Here is a 26,647-nt window from a genome sequence, read left to right as displayed (position 1 = left end):
TGCACAGCTGTGGAAGAAACATATTTATTGCTTGCAAATTTAATGTCTCAAATGAAAATTCTTCATTATTTGCTTTGGGAAGAAAAATGCTTTGCTTTCCCCATACTAAAGGTTAGGATCAGGAGTGGTTAATAATCCCTTTTCTCCCTCTTGAGGTAGGTGGGCCAGTAGTCTCAACAGCATTTTCCAGCATGACTTGATCCTCTTATCAGCTCTGCTTTAATATATGACATATGTAATGAAAGCTATGAAATTCCTCTCTGTTTTCAGAGTCATGGATAGCAACAAAAAAGATAAAAGGAATTGAAGTCAATCTTCACTTAAGAGTTCTCAACACACCTTTATTAGGCTAGAAAATAAAGCTCTTTTGCAGCTGATTCTGTGGATCATTAGAGCAATCTACAACATCTTGGGCGAATTTAAGACAATATTCATGGTTGTGTGGAATTCTAGATACTTATTTTCCAAAGGATCTGGGTGTAACCAGGTTATTCTAAACATTGTCAAAAATTATTTCATGGATCCACAGAGTGCTTTTCTTCTTTAATTTCTTCCTTGGCAAGTAGGCCACTTGCAATCCTTATTTATAGATATAGAACAAGATAACTACAAACACTGAGTTTTTAATGACAAGAGAAGCTTGAAACATCTACTTTTTATTATATAGTTTATTAATTATTTTAGCAATGCAATATGCAGGCCTACAGGCTTAAAAATACTATTAAGTGAAATAATAATTATTGCTGCTGCTGTTTTGTTTAAGCTGAGTTATCAAATTTTATATGTATATAAAATTACTGTCACTCTCTGATCCGTATAGACTCAGAAAGATTTTAAAATTATTCTTTTTGTAAGCGCCTTAACAAATGCTTAAAGGGCTTATGCAAGTTTCCATTTTTATTGAAAGTAATTTCAATTATTATTTCAAAGTAATTTCCATTGCTTTGTCATCTTGAAAACATTGCTTTGCAATGAGAGTCATCAGGATTTATACTCAAAACAGTTAAATTTTTTCTTATCTCTGTAGATCTGTAGAGGTGATGTTCTTAAGAGGTTTGGTTTTTTTTTTTAAATGAGTTGCATGGAATAAATAGTAAATGATAAATACTTTGTTTTAAAATAATGGCAAGGAAAGTTCTACTTCTCTGCTTACAGTAATAGAAAAAGTATTGTTACAGCTCAAACTCAGTCCCTGCCTCAAACTTTTCATCTGATGTGATGCACGTTAACTTCAGGTGCTGATAAGTCTGGCTTTTTACAAATAGTTTACAGAACACTGAGAAATAGTTTTAATGTAACTTTACTGAATTATCAACTACTTTCTTCTATGGACACAGGTTAGTTTATACCACCTGTACATTTGACTCAATTATTGCAATATACTGTAGAATTAAGGGCTGGTTAAAAACTGCACCTACAGAAGCACTGAACAGAAGTAGAAACTCTTCCAAAACTCTGGAAATATTCCAGCTTGGACAGTCATTCAAAAACTAAGTTAATACAGATGCAGAGTTTTTTGAGGAATTTTAAATGCCTCATATTGTGTATTACATATAATTACTTTAAACATTGGAGTGCATAAAATGAAAACCAGATTTATCTGCACAACACAGTTATTTGTAGAAGACTTCAGGAATTAAAATTTATCTAAGAAGAAATACCTTTCTAACTTCCTTGGATAAGAAAAGATAAGAGAATATAACAACTTGTGAAAGCCTAGCAATCAGACACTGTGAATATAGACAATATTTTGCTCAAGAGCTACTTAGAATTTTAGGTTGTAGGGAATTTTATGGTTGTATTGCAATGCTTTCAAAATAGAATCACAGAGATATTGGAGAGTCATGAGAGTGATCAGCACTGCCACAAATGTGGCAACGATATTTAATTAAAGAAAGCTATGAAATATGGAAAGCTAAAGATGCTGTGAATAAGTGGAATGCTTTTATGTCCTGCAGTAATTTCAATCAATCTTGTAGATCATCTACTATCTTTTAAGAAGTGACTGCCCATAAGTGCAGTCCATTGGTACTGTGGAATCTTAAGAGCATGGGTTTGCCTTGTAACCAAAGTGCAGAGCATTATTGCAGGCCTCTGCTTTACCTGATTCACTCCTCCCAGCATTACCTTTATCTGACTCCCAGCTCAGACCTGCTGCACTGCTTAACAGACGAGAGTAATCCCTGTCTTTTTAATTGCCTTTATATTTTGGATCTTGTTCTCATTTTCCAGAGGTTAAAAATACTTTGGTAATTTAGGCAGCTAAATAAAGCTTCAGAGTACAGTGCTGTGTTCACTCTGCATTCTTAGCTTGCCATCTACAATCACTGAATTAATTCTGACATAGAGTTGTGCACATTCTATATCTGATTGCATTAAAATAGATTCCCACATCATATTTTAAGTAGATAAAATTAAATTATTTGCTCTCCTACCTAAGACTGGCACCTTTAATAAGATCATAATCTCTGTTACAGAGGAGAAGGAGTTTGTTTCAGTCAAAGTTAAAGAAAGGTGAGCAAAATTCAAGTAATAATTCCAACTATACTACAGCCACTCCTATTTTTGAAATTGAAAAATTTCCTTGTATATCCTTTGCTTTACTTCTCAGTTTAAAATTTATCCTTTTTTCCCCCTTTTCTACTGTCTTTTATATTGAAAGAGTATTGTCACATCATAAATAAGCTTCCCTTGGGGTTAGAAATTGAGCAAGATTGCTCAAATAAATGTTCTTCTGGACTCTACAGTACAAAAATGGGCATTTGACATACTCTGTACATAGGCAGTCAATGTATAGACATAGTTTTTCAACCAAGTTTAAGCTTTTCCTGCACAAGAGCAGCTTTCTCCTTCCAACTGCCTACATTTTAAAATAGAACTACAGTAATTTCACGTCATCTCTAATCTAGACAGAAGTTTCCATTCAGTTACATGTCTACTTCTTTCCTTCCTAAGATGTTTATTGCATAATAAGAAGAATCAGCCCAGTAAAACAAGCAAACAAACAAACAAACACAACAACAACAACAAAACAAATAAACAAACAAACAAAGAAAACCAACCCAAAACAAAACAAAAAAACAAAACCATCAAAACCATAGGTTTTTCAGTCTTTGGAGAATATACTGTTCTCCAAAATCCATTTAAAATTATATAAATAATGATCTGAAAATGAGCATTATTTGCTCTGCAGGTAAGAAAGGTTTATGGAATGACATAAGTATATTAGAATATTAAATATATTTATTATTAAAAATATAAATAAAATTTATTTATGTGTAAAAAACAAATTAATTTTCATTGCATATGGAGTACCCAGTTCATAACATTTTGTAGCTCCCAAAGCATTAGTGCTAATGAAAATATTGTGTGTTATTCTTGTAGTAATCATTTATTTCAGGAGAGAATAATTTGCTAAGGTACTAAATTCACAGAACAGTGACACTTCAGAGTACATAAAGCACTGATAGTGGTAATGCAAAAACCATCATATCAGGAATTACTTCTTAATCTTGGCCAAACAAATACACTTTTGGGAGGCATTCTTGATTTAGTCTTTAGATGATGTTTAAATGGGTATGCTGTGGTGGTTTTTCATCTTCTAATGGAGTAAGACCTTCTACAAGAGCTTTAAACAGGTACCAGTTAATGCAGACTTTGATTCACTACTCAGCAGAGATGAAAACATGTAAATTTAATTAACATTTCCCAGGAATGTCTAGTTTTGTATTATTAGGGAAAAATTGTAAAACCCACCAGGTTTATTAAGTGGTTTCTTCAGAGCTGACCTATTTTGATTTGAGGTCTTCTATTTTATAATAGGAGTGAATGTAGTAAAAAACTATTTCCTACAAAGACCTCTGATTAATAAAATTTTTAATGTTATTTTTTTCTTGATTGTAGGGGAATATGTTGTTATGACTACACATTTTCATTTGAAGAGGAAGATTGGTTACTTTGTTATCCAGACTTACCTACCATGCATCATGACAGTGATACTGTCACAGGTGTCCTTCTGGCTTAACAGAGAATCTGTTCCAGCAAGAACCGTATTTGGTAAGCAAGACCTATAAACCTCCTGGCAATCATGAGGCAACTGGGTTTCAGAAATGTGAGGTAAAGTAGTTATGGGTAGCATGGTATTGGAGAATAGTGTGAGTCTGGACATGTTGCAGCACACAAGAGCTAAAAAATTTCATTGTGAAGATATAGGTTCAAAGCTTTTAAACTGATTTTGAACTCAATGTAAAAAGAGACCTGAAAATACTTCAAGCTATCCATTACCATTTGAATTTTCCAAAGCACTCAGATTATGAATAACACATCTCTGACAATGGCAATAAGGTGAATCACGGGATCATCAAAAAGGCTTTAATCAATGTATATCCATCATTTGACACCTTTAGGCCCTCTGAAAATTCTTTTTTTTTTTTTCCTTAATCCTGTTTACAGGCTATTGTTGAGATCAGCAACAATTTATTGTGCTTACAGCAGTGAATACATGCACTCAAGGAATCCAGTGAGAAGTCAATGTAAAAGACTCTCAAATTTATACAGCTGGTCCCTAGGGTTTATCCACTGCTTGCAAATGCTTATCGTAAAAGTCCGATATTATTTCATATTCTCTGGAGATATTAACCCAAGTCAAGTACATATTAAAACAAACAAACGAACAGAAACAAATAAAATAAAATAAAATAAAAAAAAGCAACAAATTTTCATTTAGGAAAGCTAGAACCTGAGCTGTCTGCTATATGCCGTGTTCCTTGGTGATATCCAGATGGGACTGCTGAACACCTTTGGCAGGAGGTAGAAGCACCCCCAGCCGTGCTGGCTTTCACACCCATTTTGCTGCTTCAGGACACTGCAGTGGCAGGAAGCTTTGGGCCCTCTGGCTTTGCCAAAGGGAATTAACTGATTCATGCTGAACATGGCAAAGCCAGAGAGTCACCGTTGAGAAATGCAGCCTCTGAAGCTCTTGTTGGACAAGAACTATTTTTATGGATCTTTTCTTGCACCCTTTACAGCTGTGCTTTAGTTTCCCAGTTTCTCTGGAAATCAGTCAAAACTTGCATAGCCTTACACCTCATGAACCAAGCAGTGGCTTTCTGTTGATATATAGATGCACACAAACCTGTGCATGTGCATGTTCCAAACCACAGAACAGTGGTTTAGACTACAGTATAATTAAATTTGATCTACATAATATTGTTTATATTAGTAACTAAAATTAATTCTGAATTTTTAACATCTGTTAGGGACTTTTATAGTCAAAGCTATTGAAATTGTAACTATTTTACCTCTTTTTGCACATACCATTTAAAAAGAAATGTCTGATCATCAGTTTAAAATGCTGTACTTCACTGTGATTAGATGGAGACCGGAATTTCCTAATCTCAGTGGATAATATACAATACTGCACAATTTTCAAACTGCTATCTTCACAGGCTCCAGAACCCACAAATTTCTCAGTTTTCCTTTTATAAGTCAGTTATTTAGTAAATACTCTTGGGTTTACTCCATTATTATGTATCAAGATAGCTTTTTCATTTCCAAATGGCAATGAAACAAAGTTTCAGAACATCTCACATGAATGCACATACACACAGAAGCAAAACTCATCTTTTAGCCCGCTTAGTACCACAGATAATAAGTTATAAATCTTTCTTCTACTAAGTAAGAGAAATAAGCTCACTAGTCTAATAATTCAAGCTCTTCACACTACCATGTCAGTATGTTGTTCATTAACTGACCTATTTTAGATTGCTGCTCATTTCCACTAACACTCAATGCAGTGAAGAAGAACTTGCCAGACACATTCAAGACATGACAGTGCAGTTGTCAAGGTAACTTGTGGACATGTGATTTGATGTAAATATCTTGCTTGCACTCAGAGATTCATTTTTCCAAGCAGCTGCAAGCAGAGTGAATTCAGTACAGTCCTGCTTGCTCTCTGGCTCCAGGTAAGAGGAAAGGTTCAGCACTGAGAAGCTCTGATATAAGAAATGAAATTACATTGTCATTCCTACATTAAATCTTTGCTATGTTCAGGGTGTCAGTGAATAAAGGGACAGAAATCTGTAAACCCATGGATTAAAAAAAAATATGAAATAACACATAAATCTTGGTGCCCTTGAATATATCTTTGAAATATAATATCCCAAATAAGCCGAAACAAGGTTTTAGTTTTCTAAGTATCTCAGAACTGCTATAAGAGAGAACTAAAGATATTAAATTGTTACATCTGTAGTAGTTTGCAGGGCATGAATAAAGAACAGCAACAAAATCCTTCAAATACCAGGAAGATTAAAGTAATTCACAAATTATATTTCCATTACAATTTTAAAAATAACATTCTATTATAAAAACATCAAAGAATAAAAGCATGAAAATATTTTGAAAATCCTGCAACTCCCACAGAACTTGAAACCTGATATCCTCATTTAGAAACTGAACTCAGGTGGGGAAGTTTGTAAGAACCAGGGGTGTAGAAAAGGCTTTCCCGCCTGTAGCAGCTGGGAAACGAAGCACAGAAAACAGCCCCTGGCATGAAGACACAAATGCTTTGCTTTGCAGGAGTGACAACTGTACTGACCATGACTACCCTGAGCATCAGCGCGAGGAACTCCCTGCCCAAGGTGGCCTATGCCACCGCCATGGATTGGTTCATAGCCGTGTGCTACGCCTTCGTCTTCTCTGCGCTCATTGAGTTTGCCACAGTCAATTACTTCACCAAGAGGGGCTACGCGTGGGATGGCAAGAGTGTCGTTCCAGAAAAGGTAACGCTGCCTCAAACCCATCCCAAAAGATCACACTCTGCCATGCCTGGTGACCCTATGGGAGGGGGTTTAGCACGTTAAGAGTTCTTATTAAGTAGAACAGTTATTACTTCTGTTTCCATCTGTGTCCACATACAGCATTTCTAGGCCATGATTACTTAGACATTTAATACCTAAACACCACTTCTTACATACTGGGTGATACTTAATGCTATTAATAATGAAATATTCTACTGAGATTTTGACTTCTGCAACTGAGCAGAAAAAAAGATGAACATGTCTTATTTTAAGGGATGGCAATTAATTTTTTCTGTTTGAACAAGAGAAAGGATGGATGCCTCAGCATAAATGTAGGGGGAAAAATCTTGTAGCTGCAGTATTTAACAGTTCTCAAGGTACAGTGCTCCCCAACATGAAATTCAGAAGGGCTGCTCTATCATCAGGATCAAATAAATTCTCACAGGAGTTCTTTTTTCCTTCCTTAGCTATTGGAAAAAGGCGTTTGTTTAGAAGAAGGAATTGAAAGCTGTGCTGGGAGTGTGCAATCCTGATCTGTGCTTCCCTAAACGCACTAGACAAAACTCACACTGATTCCTTTTGGTCTGGGATCAGACCTAGTCCAGGTGCATCAAGAAACTGTTGAGGACATTTAGGAGATGAAAGAGGAGTTTCCTATGGGTTTCTATGTCAGCTGCTTATGAAAGACCAAGCTCATTCAGTTGAGTTAACTTGCAGAACTGGTAATCATGAACATCCACAGACTAGGGATTCAAGAGAACAGGTATTTGGAGGAGCAGATCTAACTCACTGGTATGCAAAGATATGTTTTTAATTCAGGATTGTATGCATATATATGATTTATGGATATTAGTTGCATAAGTCAGTGAAAACAAACCTCCAAATTAAATTAGGGCATTTATACAACGGCAACTACTACAAAACTATTGTAAAACAAAAGAGTAAAATAACAAACAAACTTACAGTAATGAACTGCACAGCTGCTGCTGAATGTTGAGTTTTCAGTTAGTGATGATACTTTCACTGAAAATAACTTTTTTGATTCTTTCTTTTCCTATTTTCATGACATTTGTTGTAAAAATGAACTGCATTGATAGAATTGTATCCTTAAATATTGCCTTGCTAATTTATCCTCCCTTGTAATGTAGTTACTATAATGAGCTGTTTCATTTGTCACAAAGAAAATTACATTCTAAAAAAAGCCCTACACCAACAAACATTATTTAAAACATTGCAAGATTTATGGCTTTGTGCTCATTAGCAGGTAGGGGCTTTATGTATCATTTGCTGGTACCTGGTGCTGTGAGTTTTCTGCAGTGAGGAAAAGTGAGCAAGGCAAGCTCACAATGATCAGAGCATCTCATCTTAATCAAATCTAGAGCTCTAATTAGCTGTCATATTGCTTTTTCATGAAGTTGAAATTGGCATGAAATATTAAGACCCAGGCTGGTGTCAGGGTTTTCTGTGGATCAGATTTCTAATGAAATTTAAATCTATTGAAAGGGTTTCCTCTGAGACTTCAGTGAAGCTGCTTTTTGTCTGCTGGATTTATTGCTGCTCACCAGAGTATCTGACCTAAAAGCAAACAGAACTGCCTTCACATTCAGGAACCACATTAGCAGCCTCCATACCTGGGAGGGGAAAAATGGACATCCAAAAAGACACCAAAAAACCCAAAAGCAAGCAAGCAACCAACAAACCTGACATTCCTTTTTTGTTGCTATATTTTTAACCTGTTTGTTCTGAAGATTGAAGCTTTTTCTTGGCCTGAAGCTAAGAATTTTATTGCCATGAATTAAAGCACATCTACATCAGAGCCATTAGATAAATCCCTTTCCTTACTAAGTGGCATAATTTTAACATTTGAGCCTACATTTCCTTCCAGCATGGGGCTCCAAGCTGTTCCTCCATAAGCATCTCCTCACTTGCCCTCAGGCTTTTGCAGCTTTGTTTCCTGTTCCCATGTTTCCAGCAGGAATCTCTCCACTCCCTGAAACGTTCACCTCTTGAACAAGAATATTTTATCAAAACTATATTATTAGGGTGTCAGAGTAGCCATTAATCTATAGCTGGTCTGTCATTAAAAGTACTGTGATCACATAAAAAATATTGCCTCCCTGAGACAGCTGCTTCTTAAAAACATAGAATTGTATTTGCTGTCTTGTGAAATGAAATAATAGATCAAATTTCACTGATATTTTCTCTTCAATCATATCTTCCCCCCATCCCAAGAGGATAAAATAGATAACATTTGCCTTTTCTTTTTGTGGGAAATACCGCCTGAAGATTTTTCTATGCTGTTGGAATTGGTTTTCACTGTATGTTTTGTTGTTGGGGTTTTTTTCTCATAATTGGAGGAATCCTTATACCTTCTTAATGACCCACTACATCTCTCTTCTGTGTTTATCCTTGGGCAGTGGCTGTAGAAAGGGTCTGGTCTACCAGAAACTGGGACAGTTAAATTCTAACTGGCATGCCCAGATGTCAAAATGTAAAATTTTTCCTACAACTAGATCCCAAAAATAGAATACTATAAAATATAAGGACCCAGGGATAAAATAAGTTTAAATAAGCTCAATAAGTCCTCCTCCCCTAAAATATATTCAATATATTCTTGCTTTAGCACTATAAGTAGGTGGATGAAAAAGTCATACAGACATTAAAGTCTTTGCATATGGAATGCCATTTCAGCCATTATGATCCAATTTTAAGATTCAAACAAGAACATTAAGTTCCTAATCCATAATGCATGTGCCTTTGGTGTAAACCATTAGTGAGTAGAGTACTGACAGCTTTGCATCTTACTGAATAAACCACTCCTTTAGTGCATGGTTAGTTGGTAATGCAATGTGTATTCCTGTGTATAAATTATGTCTAAACTCTTCATATCACAATATTTGTCCCAATGTTGAAAGGCTACATTAAGAATTCACTGTCTTGTAAGTTTTTTATCCTGATCAAGGGATACAGTTGTTAGTGGGAATATCAAACTACGAGTGTTTTCTTCACTGCTGATTATCATTAAAGGTGATTTTGCCTGCGAGCCCAGCTGTCAGGTCTCATTATTTTTATCTGTCATCTAATTTGGTTTACCTAATACAAATGGATTATTTTGTCTTTATTGCCACCTAAATATTTTGCATGAGTTGTATATCCAGGATTAACTTCTCTCTTACAGCTTATTACACTTTGTGGTATGAATTTGATTAATTGCAAAGTGTCACAGTGCTTTTTCATAATTGTATCTGTTGAGAAGGTATTGAGAATTAAATATTTCTTCTTTCTTCAGCCAAAGAAAGTGAAGGATCCTCTCATCAAGAAAAACAACACATACACAGCTGCAGCTACGACCTACACCCCTAATATTGCAAGGGACCCTGGGCTGGCAACCATTGCTAAAAGTGCAACAATTGAGCCCAAAGAAGTTAAGCCAGAAACAAAACCTGCAGAACCCAAGAAAACTTTTAACAGCGTCAGTAAAATTGATCGGTTATCAAGAATAGCCTTCCCATTGCTTTTTGGAATCTTTAATTTAGTCTACTGGGCTACCTATTTAAACCGGGAGCCCCAGCTGAAAGTTCAAACTCCACATCAATAACATCATTTATTCATATAGTTCTGTTTTGTCTTTTGCTCTGGGAATTGCTTCCCTTTTTCACATACGGTAATTCCCATTTGCTTCATTGTCTCGGTCTTAAAGAAAATAAAGTTTTCTTTAGTTAGCAAAAGGTAAAATATATCTGTATATTTTAAAAAAATCCTGTGTGTGAGGGAGTGAACATTGTAAACTATATACTTCGGAAAAGTGATTTTGGAAATGGAAAAGAGTTGTAGAGTGATGGGAGGGAAGAAAAAAAGAAAACATTTATAGCAAGCTTAGTACTGAATTTCCCCAAAAGATAGTGTATATGTACATGAAAAAGATATTTTTATTCAGAATATTATAGGGAGGGGGAAATATTCTTTATTACATTCCTGATGCACATCCTAGACTACATTATTTATTCAGCCACTGTTTATAATCTTTTCAAGGATGTAAAGCTTTCCACTTGCTGAATTCCATAAGATACGGTATTTTCCTAATCCATTTTATCTTCTATGTTCCAGACTACCTGACTTATAATAGTAAATAGTCTTTAATGAGAAAGGAAATCTACTCACTCTAGGTACAGTTTGTCACTGTATAGCACATAAGATCTAATGGTAACAAATGCTTTAATCTGCTCTCTTACTGCAAGCTTGTTCTAAGCATTGAGTTGTCAGTAGACTAGATTTAAAACCAGTTGCACAAACAAGTGCAGATCCCAAATTTCTACTATAACCTGTGTAATCCAAACAATTTCTGAATGCTTTAAAAATAGCTTTTATTCATCACTATGTTTTAGAGAGTTAAACAAAAAAACAAACAAATTTTTTGCAAGCTCTAGATATGTTGAATGTATTCTTTTATAAAATAATACATTAAAAGAAGCTTTAGACTGAGATTTATGAATAGCAGAAAGATAAAATATAGTATTTAAATAATAACTGTAAATATGCAGCATGAGATTGTACATTTTTTTACTTTTTTAAATTTATGTTCTTAAAACATTGTGTAGGAGGATTCACCTCTTAGCTCTTAATATGTTGTTAAATGCTCAATAAAACATATTTAGAGCCTGAATTAAAGGAAAAGAATAAACCAGTGGTACTGGAAAGCTTATAAAAAAGAAAAGCAGAAAGTGCTTGGAATTTATTCCATTTGTAAAGCAGTTAAGTGTACAGCAGCTTGCAATTTGATAATGTCATCCAATGTATACTGTTAGATTAATGACTGGTCTGCTCCAGTCATGCATAAACACTAAAGTATGGGATTATATTTGATAGGTAAAAATGGTGAAATATTTGTTAAGACAGAAGTTCATCTGTATATTTCTGCTATATTTGCTGAAACATAACTGTTACAATAAGCGATGTAATATATGTAGCATTAAATACAAAGAAGTCATACATAAAAGAATGTACAGGAAAACAGATTTTATTGAGCAAACTTACTACATTTCATTTTTACTGTAGCAATATATTTGTAGGAACAATATGTAAGGGCTTTAAATACAAGATGTCCATTTTGCAGGTATTGTGCTCCCTTTAAAAATTTCCAGTCAGTGTCTACTGATACCTACTAGATACTAGTTACTGCTAACTCTTAGAAATAAACTTTCAGATAAAGTTTTTTTCAAAGAGATTGGAAGAATGGTGGATATTTGCTGGAATCAATTAAAAAAAAATATAATTCATGTTATTGAATGGATTTTGAAACATTGCTATGTGAGCCTCTAGAGAAACAGCTACTGAGAGTCAAGTTTAATAGGCAGTGATTTCTAAACTCTTAATAAATCAAAAAGTTGGCATTCTCTATCTACAAAAGGAAATGTTTAATGTCTGATTTAGAGATTTATGTTTTTTTTTAAATGCTTCATTGTCTAACATTTAGTCTTGTCTGAACTTAATAAGTTATCTGATTGGACCTTATTTAAAAGGGGATGTTCCATCTCTGGTATCATGTGTAGATATATGTATAGAAAAAAATAAACTATGGCTCTTTAACTTCTGTGTACTTGTTTATCTTGTTATTTTTGGCGTTAAACTAATGTGTTCATTTAGGCCATTTTATCTTTCTAGCAATTCATAGCTACCTTTTGGTCTGCATTTTGCACACTAGATGTGAATATTACTTAACTAGTCTGCTTTTTGCTATGCAATGATTGCATTATATCACCTCTTAGTTAGTCTATGCCAATAGTATTATACTGTATAAACTTGACTGCACACTTTATCAAAGACAAGGTATTCTCTATGTAGCTTTTTTACAATGCTTTGCTAAACCATGTAATAATAGTAAGTCTTCCTTGAAAATAATGATACACTCTTATAGAGGACAGTTTCTGTTTACTCCTGAGATAATTTTAAAAAGATGACATTGAATGTTTATTGCACCTCAGTGCAGTGATGTGGCAATAAAACCTAAATCTAATAGAGGTTGTTTATGGCAGAAGCATGTATTGCTTTACAGAGTTTAGCAAAAGCTCTTTATTTTATGTCAGACTGTAATTCTATTATAATAATAAAGCTAAAAATGTTCAATAATGCAAGTGAATGTTTTACTTTGGTTTTCTTTAGTTACTGCCTTTTATAACACATTGCTTGATTAGCTACTATTCATTCAAGAACTTAGTTTCCTTGGATTTGGTAATGAATACAGTTTTAATAGATGTGATTTTTCTGTCCAGTGTTTTCTAGGGACAAATATAACAGGAATGTTTCCCAAATCTGATTTGACATTCAGAAAAGATAGTTCACTCTGTACCATGTACATCCAGTAACGTAATTAATTGCATCAGATGAACAATTGTTAAGGTTTTGTACCACAACATTGGCTCATAAGGGTAGGAACAAAATAAAACGCATTTTCTCCCAGGCAAAATGCAGATAGACTAGAGACTGAGAGTAAAAATATTACTATTTAAGCTAGAGATTTAGCTGGTTAAATAAACACAGATTTAAGAAAGACTGTTAGAAAAGAACCTCAGGTTGTATAAAATAATATTTCACTTATTAAAATAGTTGTAGGGATATGTATTCAAACAAGATATGTAAATTTTCAGTTTTCAACTCCTCTTTCTTTCCCAAATAGAAAAAAAGGAGAGAAGAAAAGTCATTCCAGTGCATTCAGTCTCAAACTGGCTTGGAAATTATCCTTGAAAGCAAGACTTGTGGTCTTCTGTAGAGAGAGACATGTACAAACACATAGATTTAGAGGATCTAAAAGGCTGATATAGGTGTATATTTGCATGTAACAATATTCATAATGTTCTCAAACATGAGTCCTACAGAAAGATTCTTCAAAATGGAAGGAAAGACTGAAAGGACTCAGTTTCTCTCAATTTATTATGCTTTCCCCTATTTTGAGTGAGGGTAATGCAGGCTGAATCCCTGTTCCTTGCCTCCTACAACTGACTCCCCAGAGATGAATCCCTATGAAAACCCACATGAGCCTTTCTGGAAGAGGGTGGTAAAGAAGCTGTTTGAACACCCACGTCCTATGTTCACATGCCAGATGCAGAGCATACATGGGGATTTTCACATCTTTTTTTCACTACTCAGACATTTTTAGGCAGAATTTTACTCAAGTGAAAATGAGTCAAAATGTCTAGAGGCGACAAGATTTGAGGAAAAAAAATACTATTCAGTATCACAGTGTGGAAGAACAGCCTTATCAGAGGACAGATTCACATCCACCAGACAGTCCAGCATGACATCCTGACATGGGAGTTCTCTGTTCTGATATTGCATCCACAGAAACTCCTTCACTTTTCCTTGAATCATCCCTAGAGGCTACTGCAGGACTTTCTTAGTGATCAAGAACCTTTTTTACACAACCAATGACTTTTCTAATTAAATTCTTTCTCTTGGATTCTAAGACCTGAAAAACCTGATTTTCTTTCTATCTCCTATTTTTCATCCATATGATAAATAATAACAGCTTATGAACCACCCTAATGTCTGGAAAATGGGGCACACATGCTTCAAGGAGCAAGTAATAAAATAACTTCTTTCAGCCTGTGCTTTGTATCTGAATGACCATCCAACTAAATTGACTGGGCAAAGTCATACTTTATAAATATCAGTCATACTTTAAAATATAAAAATGCTAGATCTCCTCAGACTTTCTATAGCAGATCCAGTGAAGAAAAAAAATCCTTGTGCTATGCATAAACATGATGTATCTTAAATAAAAATGTGTTTACAGTCCTAGCACATGAATTTTGCAAGTGAAGTGTCAGCTTGTCAAGCTGTTGCTGTCATGTTCTATCTGATTACAAACTACCATCAAATACAACAAGAGAGGTAAAAGCCTTGAAATGACAAGTTTCTATAGGCTCATTCTCTCTGGCCATAGGCCCATCCAAAGTGGCAGGATGACTTCACAGATGTTGATAAATTTGTTTAAACTGCTTTAAGGCATCCGAAGATGCTCTGAGTGGATTCTGCACTTGCAGCACAGCTGTTACAGGCATCTCACGCAGAGTAGAGATACTTCCCCTCAAAAACCTGCAGATAACCAACAAAGGGCACAGCTTTTCTGAATGTGCTGTCAAGGGAGCAAAGATGCATTCGATGAACTCTTTCTTCAGCCAAGGACATTTGAATGCAAGCAGACACAATTTTTTTTTTTTTTCAAGTGTTCTTATGTATGCAGTATTTAATCAGCCTCAAGTGGGGCATGTCTAAGGATCTAAACCAGCCCCAAGATGTTAAATTTGTTTAGCAGTGATTTGATGTTGGCTGCCCAGCACCCTACCTTTGCTACAGTCTTTGTTTGATTTTACATGTGTCACCTGATTAGTGTCAGATCCCTGAAGTGCCTTATAGGGAAAAATAATTCATCTGCCATGGAATTAATGAAAGTTACTTAAACGCCTCACATACTTGGAGATCCTATTCCATTACTGCCCATAGCAGCAGAACCACACTTCAAAGGAGTGGTTTCTAAGCTTCTAGGATGGATCTCCATTGTAGTGATATTTATTAATTCACTGCAAGGATACAAAAAATTCCAGAAAAATTTAAAGAGAAGAAAATTTTTTATGGTTACCTAAAACCAAATATAAAACATAGTGAAACTACAAAAGAAAGATCCTTTCCCTAAAACAAATTATCTTTTTATGAAATACTTTATAAATGCAGTAAAATGGACTTCAGCCAAGAATCTTTCAAATGAATACACCTTTTGAATCTGAGAAAAAGACAAGATCATAATAAAAACAACCATCAATTATTAGCATCTGCTGTAGGCATATAATTTTAAAAAAGAAAACTAACATTTTTCAATTAAACCTAATCAAATAAGAGCTCATCTCTTTTTCTTGATGGATTTTTTAATTTTAGCAATTCAGGATGCACTTCAGATAGGGTTTTGCTTTGATTTTGTTTTTGTACAAAATCACACAAAACTCAACTTCTGTTTTTGTCTTCCTCCTGCCTGAGGAGCTGTGCCAGGCATGAAAAGATAAGGGACACCATTCTGCAAGGCAGCCCTGTGTCTGACAGGAAATAGAAGTTTTACAACAAACATTAACTTAAACATGGCCATGTAAAGCATTTTTGTAACTACAAATAATGCTCAGCTACACCTCATGGACATGACAAAATAATACACAGATGCAAAACGTGGGCTTGATAGGGTTCAGTTTCCACTGATGTGCATCTTCCTACGTTGCCTCACTAGCTCTGGTTTGTAGGAACTCTGCTAATTTAGACCAAGTAAAATGGGGCTTTGGGCCATTAGGACCTTTACCAGCTTGTTCCTGACCAATCTCTTATCTTCTCTATGGAAGGCAAAGAAAACTCTAATGAAGTAACTGGAGCAATGCATCCCCTTTCAACAGTGAACTATGAGAGTAATTAATGTACTGATACAATGTTTAATGGCTGCCTAGCCAGAATGTTCATGCCTGCAAGAACTTACTTTACATCCATGTCATCTCATCGCTCAAAACATAGCCAGATTTTCAGAAAAGGAAATTATTTTCCAGTTCTAGAGGATGCCAGCCATGACTTCACTAGCAACTTTCTAAAAATGTATTGGAGCTGTGTTCTGGTCAGTGAGTCCTTGAATATCAATGCTTATGTTCATCTCTGATCCTAACCCAGACTTACTTTTCCAACAAAGTTTGCAGGGCCAAAAATTCTGCTTCCATTTAACAGTTTTTTAACAGACAGATTTTTGGCTTGCAACTCCCAGACAGTATAGCGAAGAATAATTTTAAGACTACTGAGACAGAAGAGAAAGGTCATTATGGACAATACAAAGAACTGGTAAAGCAGAAAGTCCTTATCACAGCTTTAGTTGGTAACTAACCATCCATCATTCAATCCCCTGACAGCACTGGTCTGTTCCTAGCAAATGAGTTAATAAAACAACAGAAATGCTTTCAAGCGGATATGAGCAGAATTGAGCAGGTGCCTGATGCTTTTGAAAGCCTTATTATTTCTATCCATGTACAGAATGACTTTTAAAAGCACACTGGTGATGCTAAAAGCAATTATAACATGAAAAACATAATTAGATTGTGCAGCAAGTTCTGCTAACAAAATTTTCTGAGTCTGAATTCTACCAGAGCATTCAGCTAAAAGTCTTCCTCTTGCAGCTACACGAACAATCCCATAAATACTTAGGTGGCAAGACTTTGAAAGAGAAAACGAATTCTAGATTATATTCACATTGCTGCAAAACATTTTCTTAATTATATAACAGAGCTTGAAATTTATATTGAGGGTTTTAATAGATCTGCAAGGAACCATTGATCAGACAGATTTAAGACACAACTTACTTGTTATGTTCCTATATCAGGCCTTAAAGGAGGCAGTAGGAATAACAAGTCAGTCAATTCCGTGACATATTCTTACCACATTATTCTAAACAGACAGAGCTTATCTTTCAATACAATTTTAATTTTCCTAAATACCATCCTTGGTTAATTGAAAAGTAAAAGATATAAAAAGCAAGAATATTAATTTTGTTACAGTCTTAGGTTCAAAAGGAGCAAGTAAGCTGCAAGAGATATAATCATGTACCTAAAGAAAAGCAGTTTTATCTGTCTACTGCAAGAAATAAATGGAAAGAAGTTATAAATAAACATGATTCATTTATTTATAGATGTCTGAAGTTAACAAATAATAATAATTCTCTGATGTAACAAATGCTGACATATTTATTACTAAACATAATGTACTTAACAACAAGAGTTGTAAGACAACAGTAAAAAACTAGGCTGTTTTACTACTGCCTCTTGGTGGGAATTACATGAATAATGAGTCTCAGGAGGTATTTACCAGTGATAAAGGTAAATACTGGCTCTAAAAATGCCACACAAGCTATTATATCTCTGTATTGCAAGCAAGCTAGACAGATTATTAGCTATTATTTTGTTTTATTATACCCAGCATTTAGTAGCTAAGAATGTATATTTAAAAGATAAAACATTGAGTGCACCAAAAAATTAAAAGCACAGTAAGTGCAAAAGCAAATAATCATTGATTTCTTTTCACACCATAATTGTGACTGGATGGCATGCAAGAATAAAGGAAAACAAGCTTACGTCAAGGTCAGTGCAGTGAAGGATCTTGAACAGAAAGCAGCACAGAACAAACAGAATTGTAATGAATCACATTACAATCTCAGATGGAAAACATAACTTGTTGCTACTACCATTAGTTTCTATATAGGAACAGAGAAGAACTTGCCTGAGTTCTCAGCTCTGATACTTGACCCATTACAGAGTGTACTTTGCATAGTTAGAATGAACATCCTGCTCTCATCAGTGCACACAGAGAAAAATAACACAAAGAAACTTTGCCTGTACCACACCAGAGGGAATAATTGAAAGTAAGGAAGGTGTAAAGTCAGAGCTGAAGAAGCTTAACACAGGCTGAAGGAGGCTGGCAAGCAGCAAATGTGCATCTGTATGAAGGGAGGAGGAGATGATGTCACTGCTGCTGATCCATGAGCCCTGGGTTTCATCAGGAGCCAGTGCCTGCGTGCCCAAGCCACCTGGCCAGTGGTCCCCTGCCCACTGCACTGCCTGACAGCCCCTGACCCAAACAGTCTCCCTGCAGGAGTGACCTGGCACAGAGTAGGATTAGGCCTGCCACAAATTTCTGGGGAAAATCCTCAGCCTTGGTGAGGGGCTGTCTCTGTGGTCCTCTCTGAAGGAACATTATGGCCCCACTGAACAACAAAGTTGAAAAGGACACCAAGTTGTTCTTGAGCACTCTTTGCTCCAAAGGGCGACAAATGGTTCTCACAGGAAACAACATTCCTTATCTCAGAATAATTCTTATTTAAATGTATTAATTGTATTAATTTGATTATTTCCACAGGGAAACCAAAGTGTTTCAGAAAGGCGAAGAAACCATTAACACTGGGTGTATAACAACAGATTTCTGTCCAAGAAATTCAGACTTCTGCAAGTAAAAAACAGGCAGATGAGACCACAATCTGTTAGGTACAGTAACTGGTAACTCAGGACGTCTGAGATTTAGGAAACTGTTCATCTGAACATAAGTTTCAGTCCACTACTGCAGTCAAGAGAAAAAATATTCACTATGGTCACAATACCATGTTTTAGGTGATATAACCCAAAGGCTTAGCTATGATTTAACTGTCCAAGGACTCAAATTACCAAGTCTTTTTCTCAGTGAATGTGGATAAGTTACTTTTTCAATACTGTGAAATGGTAATGATAATGCTGAGCTACTTATAGATGCTCATATTTCCCTCTTTAAACAAATGATGTTTAAGGGGAAGAATAGTTTGAAATTCACTGGATTTGAAAAAAATCATGCAAGGATCTACTCTGCTCTCCCAGGATTCTTCATTGACCTTTATATTCTGCTGAGAAAAAATGTCAGGTATCAGCTGGGTACTACTGCTATTAGCTCTAACAGCAGCTAGGATTTGTGGCATGCAACTGTGACTTCTCAGGGGTGGATGCTGTACAAAGAGCTAAGAGGTAGGTAATTAGAAAAAGGCAGGAAAAACTGGAAACCACACCACACTAATGGTAATGTTCATGTACGTTACACGTCTCAGCACTTGTGCTATTAATACCCAAAATTTTAGCCTGTACTAGACAACAGCATACAAGCACATTGTGGCTAAGTCAGTTTTAAAAGAGTATTTTAAATTAAACAGAAATATATTTTGCAGAAACCTTTTTTACCCCAGCATGTTTCTAGTGAAAAAATCAAAACATGAAGATTTTTGAGATAGGTGGTTCTCACACAGTTCATGGAATTCTTAGCAGAAGCCTAAAATGTCTTGACAACACCTTTGGGTTTTGTGGTTGCAGGGTAGACATGTTCCCTTTCTTGCATTGAATTTCTTCATAAAGAAGAAAGTTTCCTAAGTTTGGATGGTCTCTCTCTGATGACTGATTCCCAGCTGTAATATATTTCAAAAGAACTGTCTTAACTCACTCTACCCATGAGTTCTACTCTACAGTTGTCACTTCTGATGTTCCAGAAATCACCAGTCTTACTTACATTTCTTTTGCCACTCATATCACCGCTGGCCAGTGCAGAGCAACAGAGGTCAAGGGGCAGAGCTGTAAAAATATGTCAAGATGAGGAAAATCAATTCTGGAGCCCAAAAGGCAAAACTACTGATGCAGAAGATTACTAAATACAACCAGTTGCCTTATGGCTCTTGAATCTTCCAAGGAGGACACTGTGAGACAGCTATTCAATAAATATGAAACAGTTATAGGCCAAGTTAGGAAAAATCAGATTTTTCCTTTTCATTGCTCCTAATTACTGTTTGGGGGGTGGGGGAGGGGATGGTAGAGTATTTGTCTATATAAAATACATTCCAAGTATTTCTATAGCAAACATAACAGAAAGAGTGCAGAACCTGCTGACACTTAGAGAAATTTGCATCAGCTCTGGGACTATGCCAAGGGCACAAAGTCATTGAGGAAAAATTATGTCTTAAATATGTGTATTTAGAGCTTAAATTGTGGCATGATGAGGAGAAAGTCTCAACCCTAACGAAAAAATTTTAAACTTCTAATAAAATTATTAAAATGGTGTTATAATTTTATTAATTTTTACACATATATATGAATTTTCTCCCCAAGTTCAAGTGATTTTTCTATCTGCCATAGCTTTAGTGTTACTTTGCACTTAAACTTTGATGTCTAGACACCTGCAACACAACAGGATTCACGCACAGAATACCACACTACATAATTTCCTGAGAAGGATGAACAGAGCCACAGAATCACAGTTCCTCCTAAACTCTGTGGCAACCAGTAGAAAATTTGGGATTTGACACACACTTCAAGCTTTCTTTTTTACTTAAAGCCACATGTACAACATAATTATGGTTTTAAATGAGCCAGAGCAAGCTCCTCATGTGTGATGTCCATCTCAGTAACCCCCAATATTTTGTTCCAATTTCCTACAGAGATAAATGATGAGCTGCTCAAATGTGTGAATTATGTTGATGCACATAACCTGGAAGTCTGATTCTAAGTGGATATTTCAGTATGTACACAGATGCAGAACTCTTCACTCATTTGCCACCTTTTCTTCCTCCTTACTCCACAAATTCTTACTGTATGAGTATAATTTGCTTTACAGTTCTGAAGGTTCCTACAAAGCTGTTTTTCAAGCTGTGTATATCTAGACAGAGTTCACATGAACTAGGAAAGTTAAGGTGGCCAAATGTTATGACATGATATATCATTACTGCAGTTAACCACTGAAATGTGGGTGTCTAAACCAGTTTGGGGTCTTAGTCTGAAATGTATGGCATTTCACTCTTGACAGATCTTGTTGAAATAATAAATCATGGAAATTCTGTTCTCAGTGGTATTGATGAACATTTGAGCTAGAATTTCCTTGCAGATTCCCTCAATTTTGCTAAACCTTCAATTGTGTGCTTTTGTTTCACTCTTGCTTTTGCCAAGACACATTAGGACAAGATATAGGGAAGGAACTCAGGAAAAACAGTGAGATGACAGATTGTTTCATGCCATAAGGGACTATGGGATTAAGAACACAACAAGCTTGTGGAAAGATTTTATCGCTGCAGGCAACCTATGTCGGAATTAGAGAGCAGTAGTCCTGGGACAGCAGTGCCCCAGAGCTGTGACTTGTAACAACTGCATAAGACCTAAATACAAAAAAAAAAATTTAAAAAATCCCCATTTAGTCATTTCCAATCTAGTCAAAGGAGACAGTAAGACATAGAAACAAATAACTAAGTAGTTGCTGCATTCCAGTCCATTCTGAGACACTTACCCTGAATTAACATAGCCTTTGTATGTGACCAAAAATTAGCTTCTGGAGCAAAAGTGTATTGTTACTCTCTGCTGAATCATCAAACTGGATCTTTTTCATTAATAAAAACATCCTTTTGGTTTTTGGATTTTTTAAAATATATTTTTTTTCTATATTATAAGATGTATTTGGACTCAAAAAATGTTTTGTTTGACCTTGGTGAGTGTTAAACAAATACTGGAACTTACTTGGATTAGATGACACTTAATGAGTAGGTACTCAGCAGCTACAACATCAACCTTTGTGTAGTCCAATCTAAACAAATCAGTAACATAGTTTGAGAATCCTGAATTAGGAAGACCAATGTAAAATTGCTCTTGTCTAAACTGTGTACAATCAAACCATATGATGTGCAAGACTGAATTATCAGTATAAAAAATAGCCTGGTAAATACTTAATCATAAAATTTTACTGCTTGTGCTCCATAAGGTTTTATTTTCTTTAAAAGAAAATAAAATATATGAAATATATACTTTCTCTTGAGTAACATATTTTTTTGCTCTAAAAAAAATTTTGCTGAGATGATGTCGGTATTTTATTTCTAAGTAAATAGGTAATATAAGATGCCAAGAAAATAAATGTGGGTCTATACATGATCAGTGAAATGCAAGGTTGATAATGTAGCAATACTATTATTGCATTATCAAATGATTCACAAGAAATAGATAGCAGACCAATAAAATCCTACTCAATTTCCATGAGTTAATAAAGTATATTATAAATGTTAGGTGTATTCTGCTATATAAAACATTCTCATATCTGCAGTCTGTCTTGTACTTTATATGAATAGTATAAAAAATGTATTCTGTACACAAGAGAAAGGGAGAGGGAGAAAGAGAAAGAGAAAGAGAGAAAGAGAAAGAGAAAGAGAAAGAGAAAGAGAAAGAGAAAGAGAAAGAGAAAGAGAAAGAGAAAGAGAAAGAGAAAGAGAAAGAGAAAGAAAGAGAAAGAGAAAAGCAGCACAGATGATGGATTTCTGAGATTCAGCTGGAAAGCATTAAGAAGTAAAAAAAGCCCTCTGTGCAATATGAGAGGAATGTCGGATTTTTCTTTACAAGCGAGCTGTGGATCTGCTGGTAGATAAGACTAGCACTGAGAGATCCCAGGGGAATGCCCCATGGCCTCTCCCTTTATTCGAATAAAGCAAAACGGACTCCTGTGTCTCCTTTTCGGACATAAGCCTCTGTGTCTGTGGCATATTTCCACTGTTGGGGCAGTGGGCAGCGAGTGGAGCTGAAGGTGTGCCTCACCCTGTTTCGGTGATCAGCTCCCCTTGGTGCCGGCGGGCACCGGGCGATCCATTGGGTTCCCAGATTGTCCGGGAAAGAGATGAGATGCACACGAGGGGGATTCGTGAAGAGTCCACAGGGAAAAATCTCACCGGTGAGTAAAATGGGATCTTCGGAGAGCAAACCTGGGAGGGCTCCATGCAGGGGAGCGCAGGTAAACCTGGGAGGGCACCCATGGAGGTGCAAGGGTAAAACTGGGAAGGGGCCCTTGGCAAAAGGGGCGATGATCCCAAAATACCTCTTTTAGAATCCCTGGAAGAATGTGGAGTTAGTTTACACATTCTGTCAGAGGTAATTAAAAATATAGATGCCCAAAGGGGGCAATAAGAGAAGTCGATAAGGGGTCTTGGCTGCAGGACCCCCGGCCACCTGGGATGCTGCCGGCCGTGCCCGCTGGGAGCACAGGAGGGGGAGGCGCACAGGACAGGGACCAGCTCCAGTATATGGGGCGTGATAAAGAGAGAACAAGGATGAAGGAATATCCAAGAAATGCAGATTGTACGTGAAAATATTAGGATTAAGGATTTTTAAGGATTTTGTGAGTTTTACCGGAAGGCCGTGAGAGTTTGCTGAATGTGTGAGGCGGGTTTGAAAAGCATGAGTTTCTGATTGTTCCTCATTGTGATTGTAATTTACTGGGAAGAGATTTGATAGCTAGAATAGGAATACAAATTAGTATTGTAAATGTGACACAGAGTTTGAAACTGTGATATCTTTGTGCAAAGTGTCAGAGAAGGCTTATGTTAAAATAAATCTGGAAGCCCCACGGAAACATGGAAAACCACAGAACCTCTCCAAATTACTTTGAAGCAACCAGGACAAGTGGTGTCTAAAAAGCAATACCCTCTTTCAAGGGAGGGAAAGAAGGGGCTACAGCCTGTTACTGAGTCTCTGTTAAGGCAGGTCTTTTGGAGCTGTGTATGTCTCCCTGTAATACCTCTATCCTGCCAGTTAAGAAACCAGATGAAACCTTCAGAACGCTACAGGATTTAAGAATAATAAATGAAATTGTCAAATCAAGGCATCCCACAGTTCCAGATACCTATACAATCCTGAATCAGATGCCTACTTCACATCAGTATTATTCCATACTGGATTTGAATGTTGCTTTCTGGGGGTGTCCGATTACAGTAGATAGTAAACAGTATTTTGCCTTGGAGTGGGAACAGGAGGAAGGAGGGAAAATGATAAAACAATTGACATGGACAGTCTTCTCCTAGGGATATACAGAGTCACCAGTTTTGTTCAGGCAAGTTTTGCAGAAAATATTAAGAGAGTTTACTTCACCCTCAGGAGTTGTTTCAGTATGTGGACGATTTGCTCTTATCAGTGGAAAAGGAAAAGGTGGTTGAAGAGGCTACTGTGAAGCTGGTTAATTTTCTTGCTGAAAAAAAAGTACTTAAGAGTGTCTGAAAAGAAGATGCATTTGGTAGAAAATGTTATAAATTACTCACCAAAATCGGGTAGGTCAATCAATAAGGCAATTTATTAGTTCGTTGATAAGGAACAGGCAAGCAGTGCTGGGGACACGGGGAGTCTGCGCTCCACCAACACTTCCACAGGCAATCAAATGCATGTTAAGGTCACAAATGGTAGCTGGGTAAGTGTTCCTACCATAATTACCAGAAAGATTTTGAAGGCTGTAAAGCAGTGGGTAAGGATAAGTTTTTTGACCCCTTATTTTTAATCTGCCCCTGAGATAATTCCACAAATAGGACACATGTTGTGTCCACATCAGTGGAAGTAGCAACACTGGAACGGAACTCAAACCCTTTTTAATAGGTTCTGGTCCAAATCTAACAAAACAGATCTGGGATGTAACTGCAGGTGGAAACCTCATGTGGGATCTTGGAAATGCAAATACTGTGATTCTTATGGCAGGGCAACAATTGTTGGGGGACCACTAGGCCCAGAAAGCAAGTTGTATTTTGACTCCCCCAGCTGATCGTGAAAATTGGGAAGGTCCTTTTGCCAACGGGACCTGGGCTTTAAAGGGGCATTACTGGATTTGTGGCCAACATGCCTATAGCAGTTTACCCCCAAAGTGGTCAGGGATATGTTATGTGGGGTATATTAGACCATTGTTCTTTCTGCTACCACAAGTTCAGGGAAGTCAGTTATGAACCAAGGTATGTGATGATCTAATTAGAGAAAAGCGGTCGGTCAATTGATGTATTCCTGGCTGGAGAGAGCACCCAAAAGTGGGGTGAAGATGAATGGCCACCTGAACAAACATACAACACTATGGACCAGCCACTTGGAATCCTAATGAATTAATACCAGGTGCCAGAGAATTTAAATCAGATAACTAGGTTACAAGCTGTCTTTGAAATAGTAAGTAACCAGACAGCTATAGCTCTTAACCTTCTTGCTGACCAATCTACTCAGATGAGAAATGCAATATTTCAACACCAGATGGTATTAGACTATTTATTAGCAGAAGAGGGGGAAGCATGTGGCAAATTTAATGACTCAAACTGCTGTTTGCAAATAGATGACAATGGAAAGATGATGAATAAAATAGCAAAAGGAATAAGAAAGTTAGCTCATATACCAATCCAAGCAAGGAAAGGATGGGAATGGGGCATGCTTTTGTGGCTACCTGGTGGACTATGGGTTAAGCAACTGTTTTTTTTCCTCTTATGTGCTGTAGCAACTTTAATCTTTTTACCATGCATGATCCCTTGCATAGTACCGATTATTCAACATGTGATCAAAGGGATGCAGGTAATAGCCATGACTACTGATCCAGAGATGGCTACAAAAGGACAGAAACTGATGTCACTGCAAAAAATTGCAAAACCGAAAAAGACCCAGGAACAAGAAATTAAGTCAATGATAGCTAAAGTTTGTAAAGACAATTATTAAAAATAAATGAGGAGGGATTGAGAGGAATGTCGGATTTGTCTTTACAAACGAGCTGTGGATCTGCTGGTTGATAAGCACTGACTAGCACTGAGAGATCCCAGGGGAATGCCCATGGCCTCTCCCTTTACTCAAATAAGGCAAAAAGGACTCCTGTGTCTCCTTTTTGGACATAAACCTCTGTGTTTGTGGATTAATTTTCCTGACAAATACAAGGAAGATTCAAAGAAGTTGCAGCAGAAAAAATTGAGAATAATCTTCCACCTACCAGTAATGAGATTTGAGAATATTAATGTACATCCCAGTACTTTAGTTGTATTTGTATTTCTACACTTTCTATTCATGCTAAGAAAGCAAGACCCAAGTAGTGATTTGACTTAGGACTCTCTCCAGCTACATCACAAAATTGTGCTAGCATAGTAATTGAGCAAATATAAATATAATTAAAATGGAATTTAATTCCTGATCAATTTGGAGAAGAGACATCTGAAAGAAAAAGAACAAGAAAAACATTCCTGCACCCTAATCAATATAATTGCCATGATCATTTCCTACCTGACCCAAATATCCAAGGAGAAATTTCAGCCCTAATTAGAAATATCAGTTTGAATTGACCAGCTCTAGACACACATTCAGAGCTGACAATTAGGAGGGTTTTATCTGTGAGCTTTTTTGCACCTCAGTATAGAACAGAGATTTGAAAGTTTGCAGGTTGTATGGTACTGAGTCCCGTGTGGAAAAAAGTGTGTGCCAGAATCAGGCTGGGATAAAAGAAAAAGGTTTTTTAATGAAGAAACTTGTTCAATTGTA

General features: G+C 36.2%; 1 protein-coding gene across 1 annotated transcript in view; it reads left to right on the top strand.

Moving 5' to 3' along the window:
• The window catches only part of GABRA1 (gamma-aminobutyric acid type A receptor subunit alpha1), a 39,291-nt gene extending 28,896 nt beyond the window's left edge, over nt 1–10,395 (top strand). Inside the window, exons 8-10 of the mRNA XM_062502306.1 lie at nt 3,904–4,056; nt 6,577–6,779; nt 10,087–10,395. Coding sequence (XP_062358290.1) covers nt 3,904–4,056; nt 6,577–6,779; nt 10,087–10,395 — 665 coding nt within the window. The remainder of the gene's footprint in view (nt 1–3,903; nt 4,057–6,576; nt 6,780–10,086) is intronic.
• Nucleotides 10,396–26,647: the final 16,252 nt, after the last annotated feature.

Source organism: Cinclus cinclus, chromosome 14 (assembly GCF_963662255.1).
Source record: "Cinclus cinclus chromosome 14, bCinCin1.1, whole genome shotgun sequence".
NCBI lineage: Eukaryota > Metazoa > Chordata > Aves > Passeriformes > Cinclidae > Cinclus > Cinclus cinclus.
The sequence above is the reverse complement of the archived record's forward strand: the minus strand, read 5'-3'. Positions and strand labels throughout refer to the sequence as shown.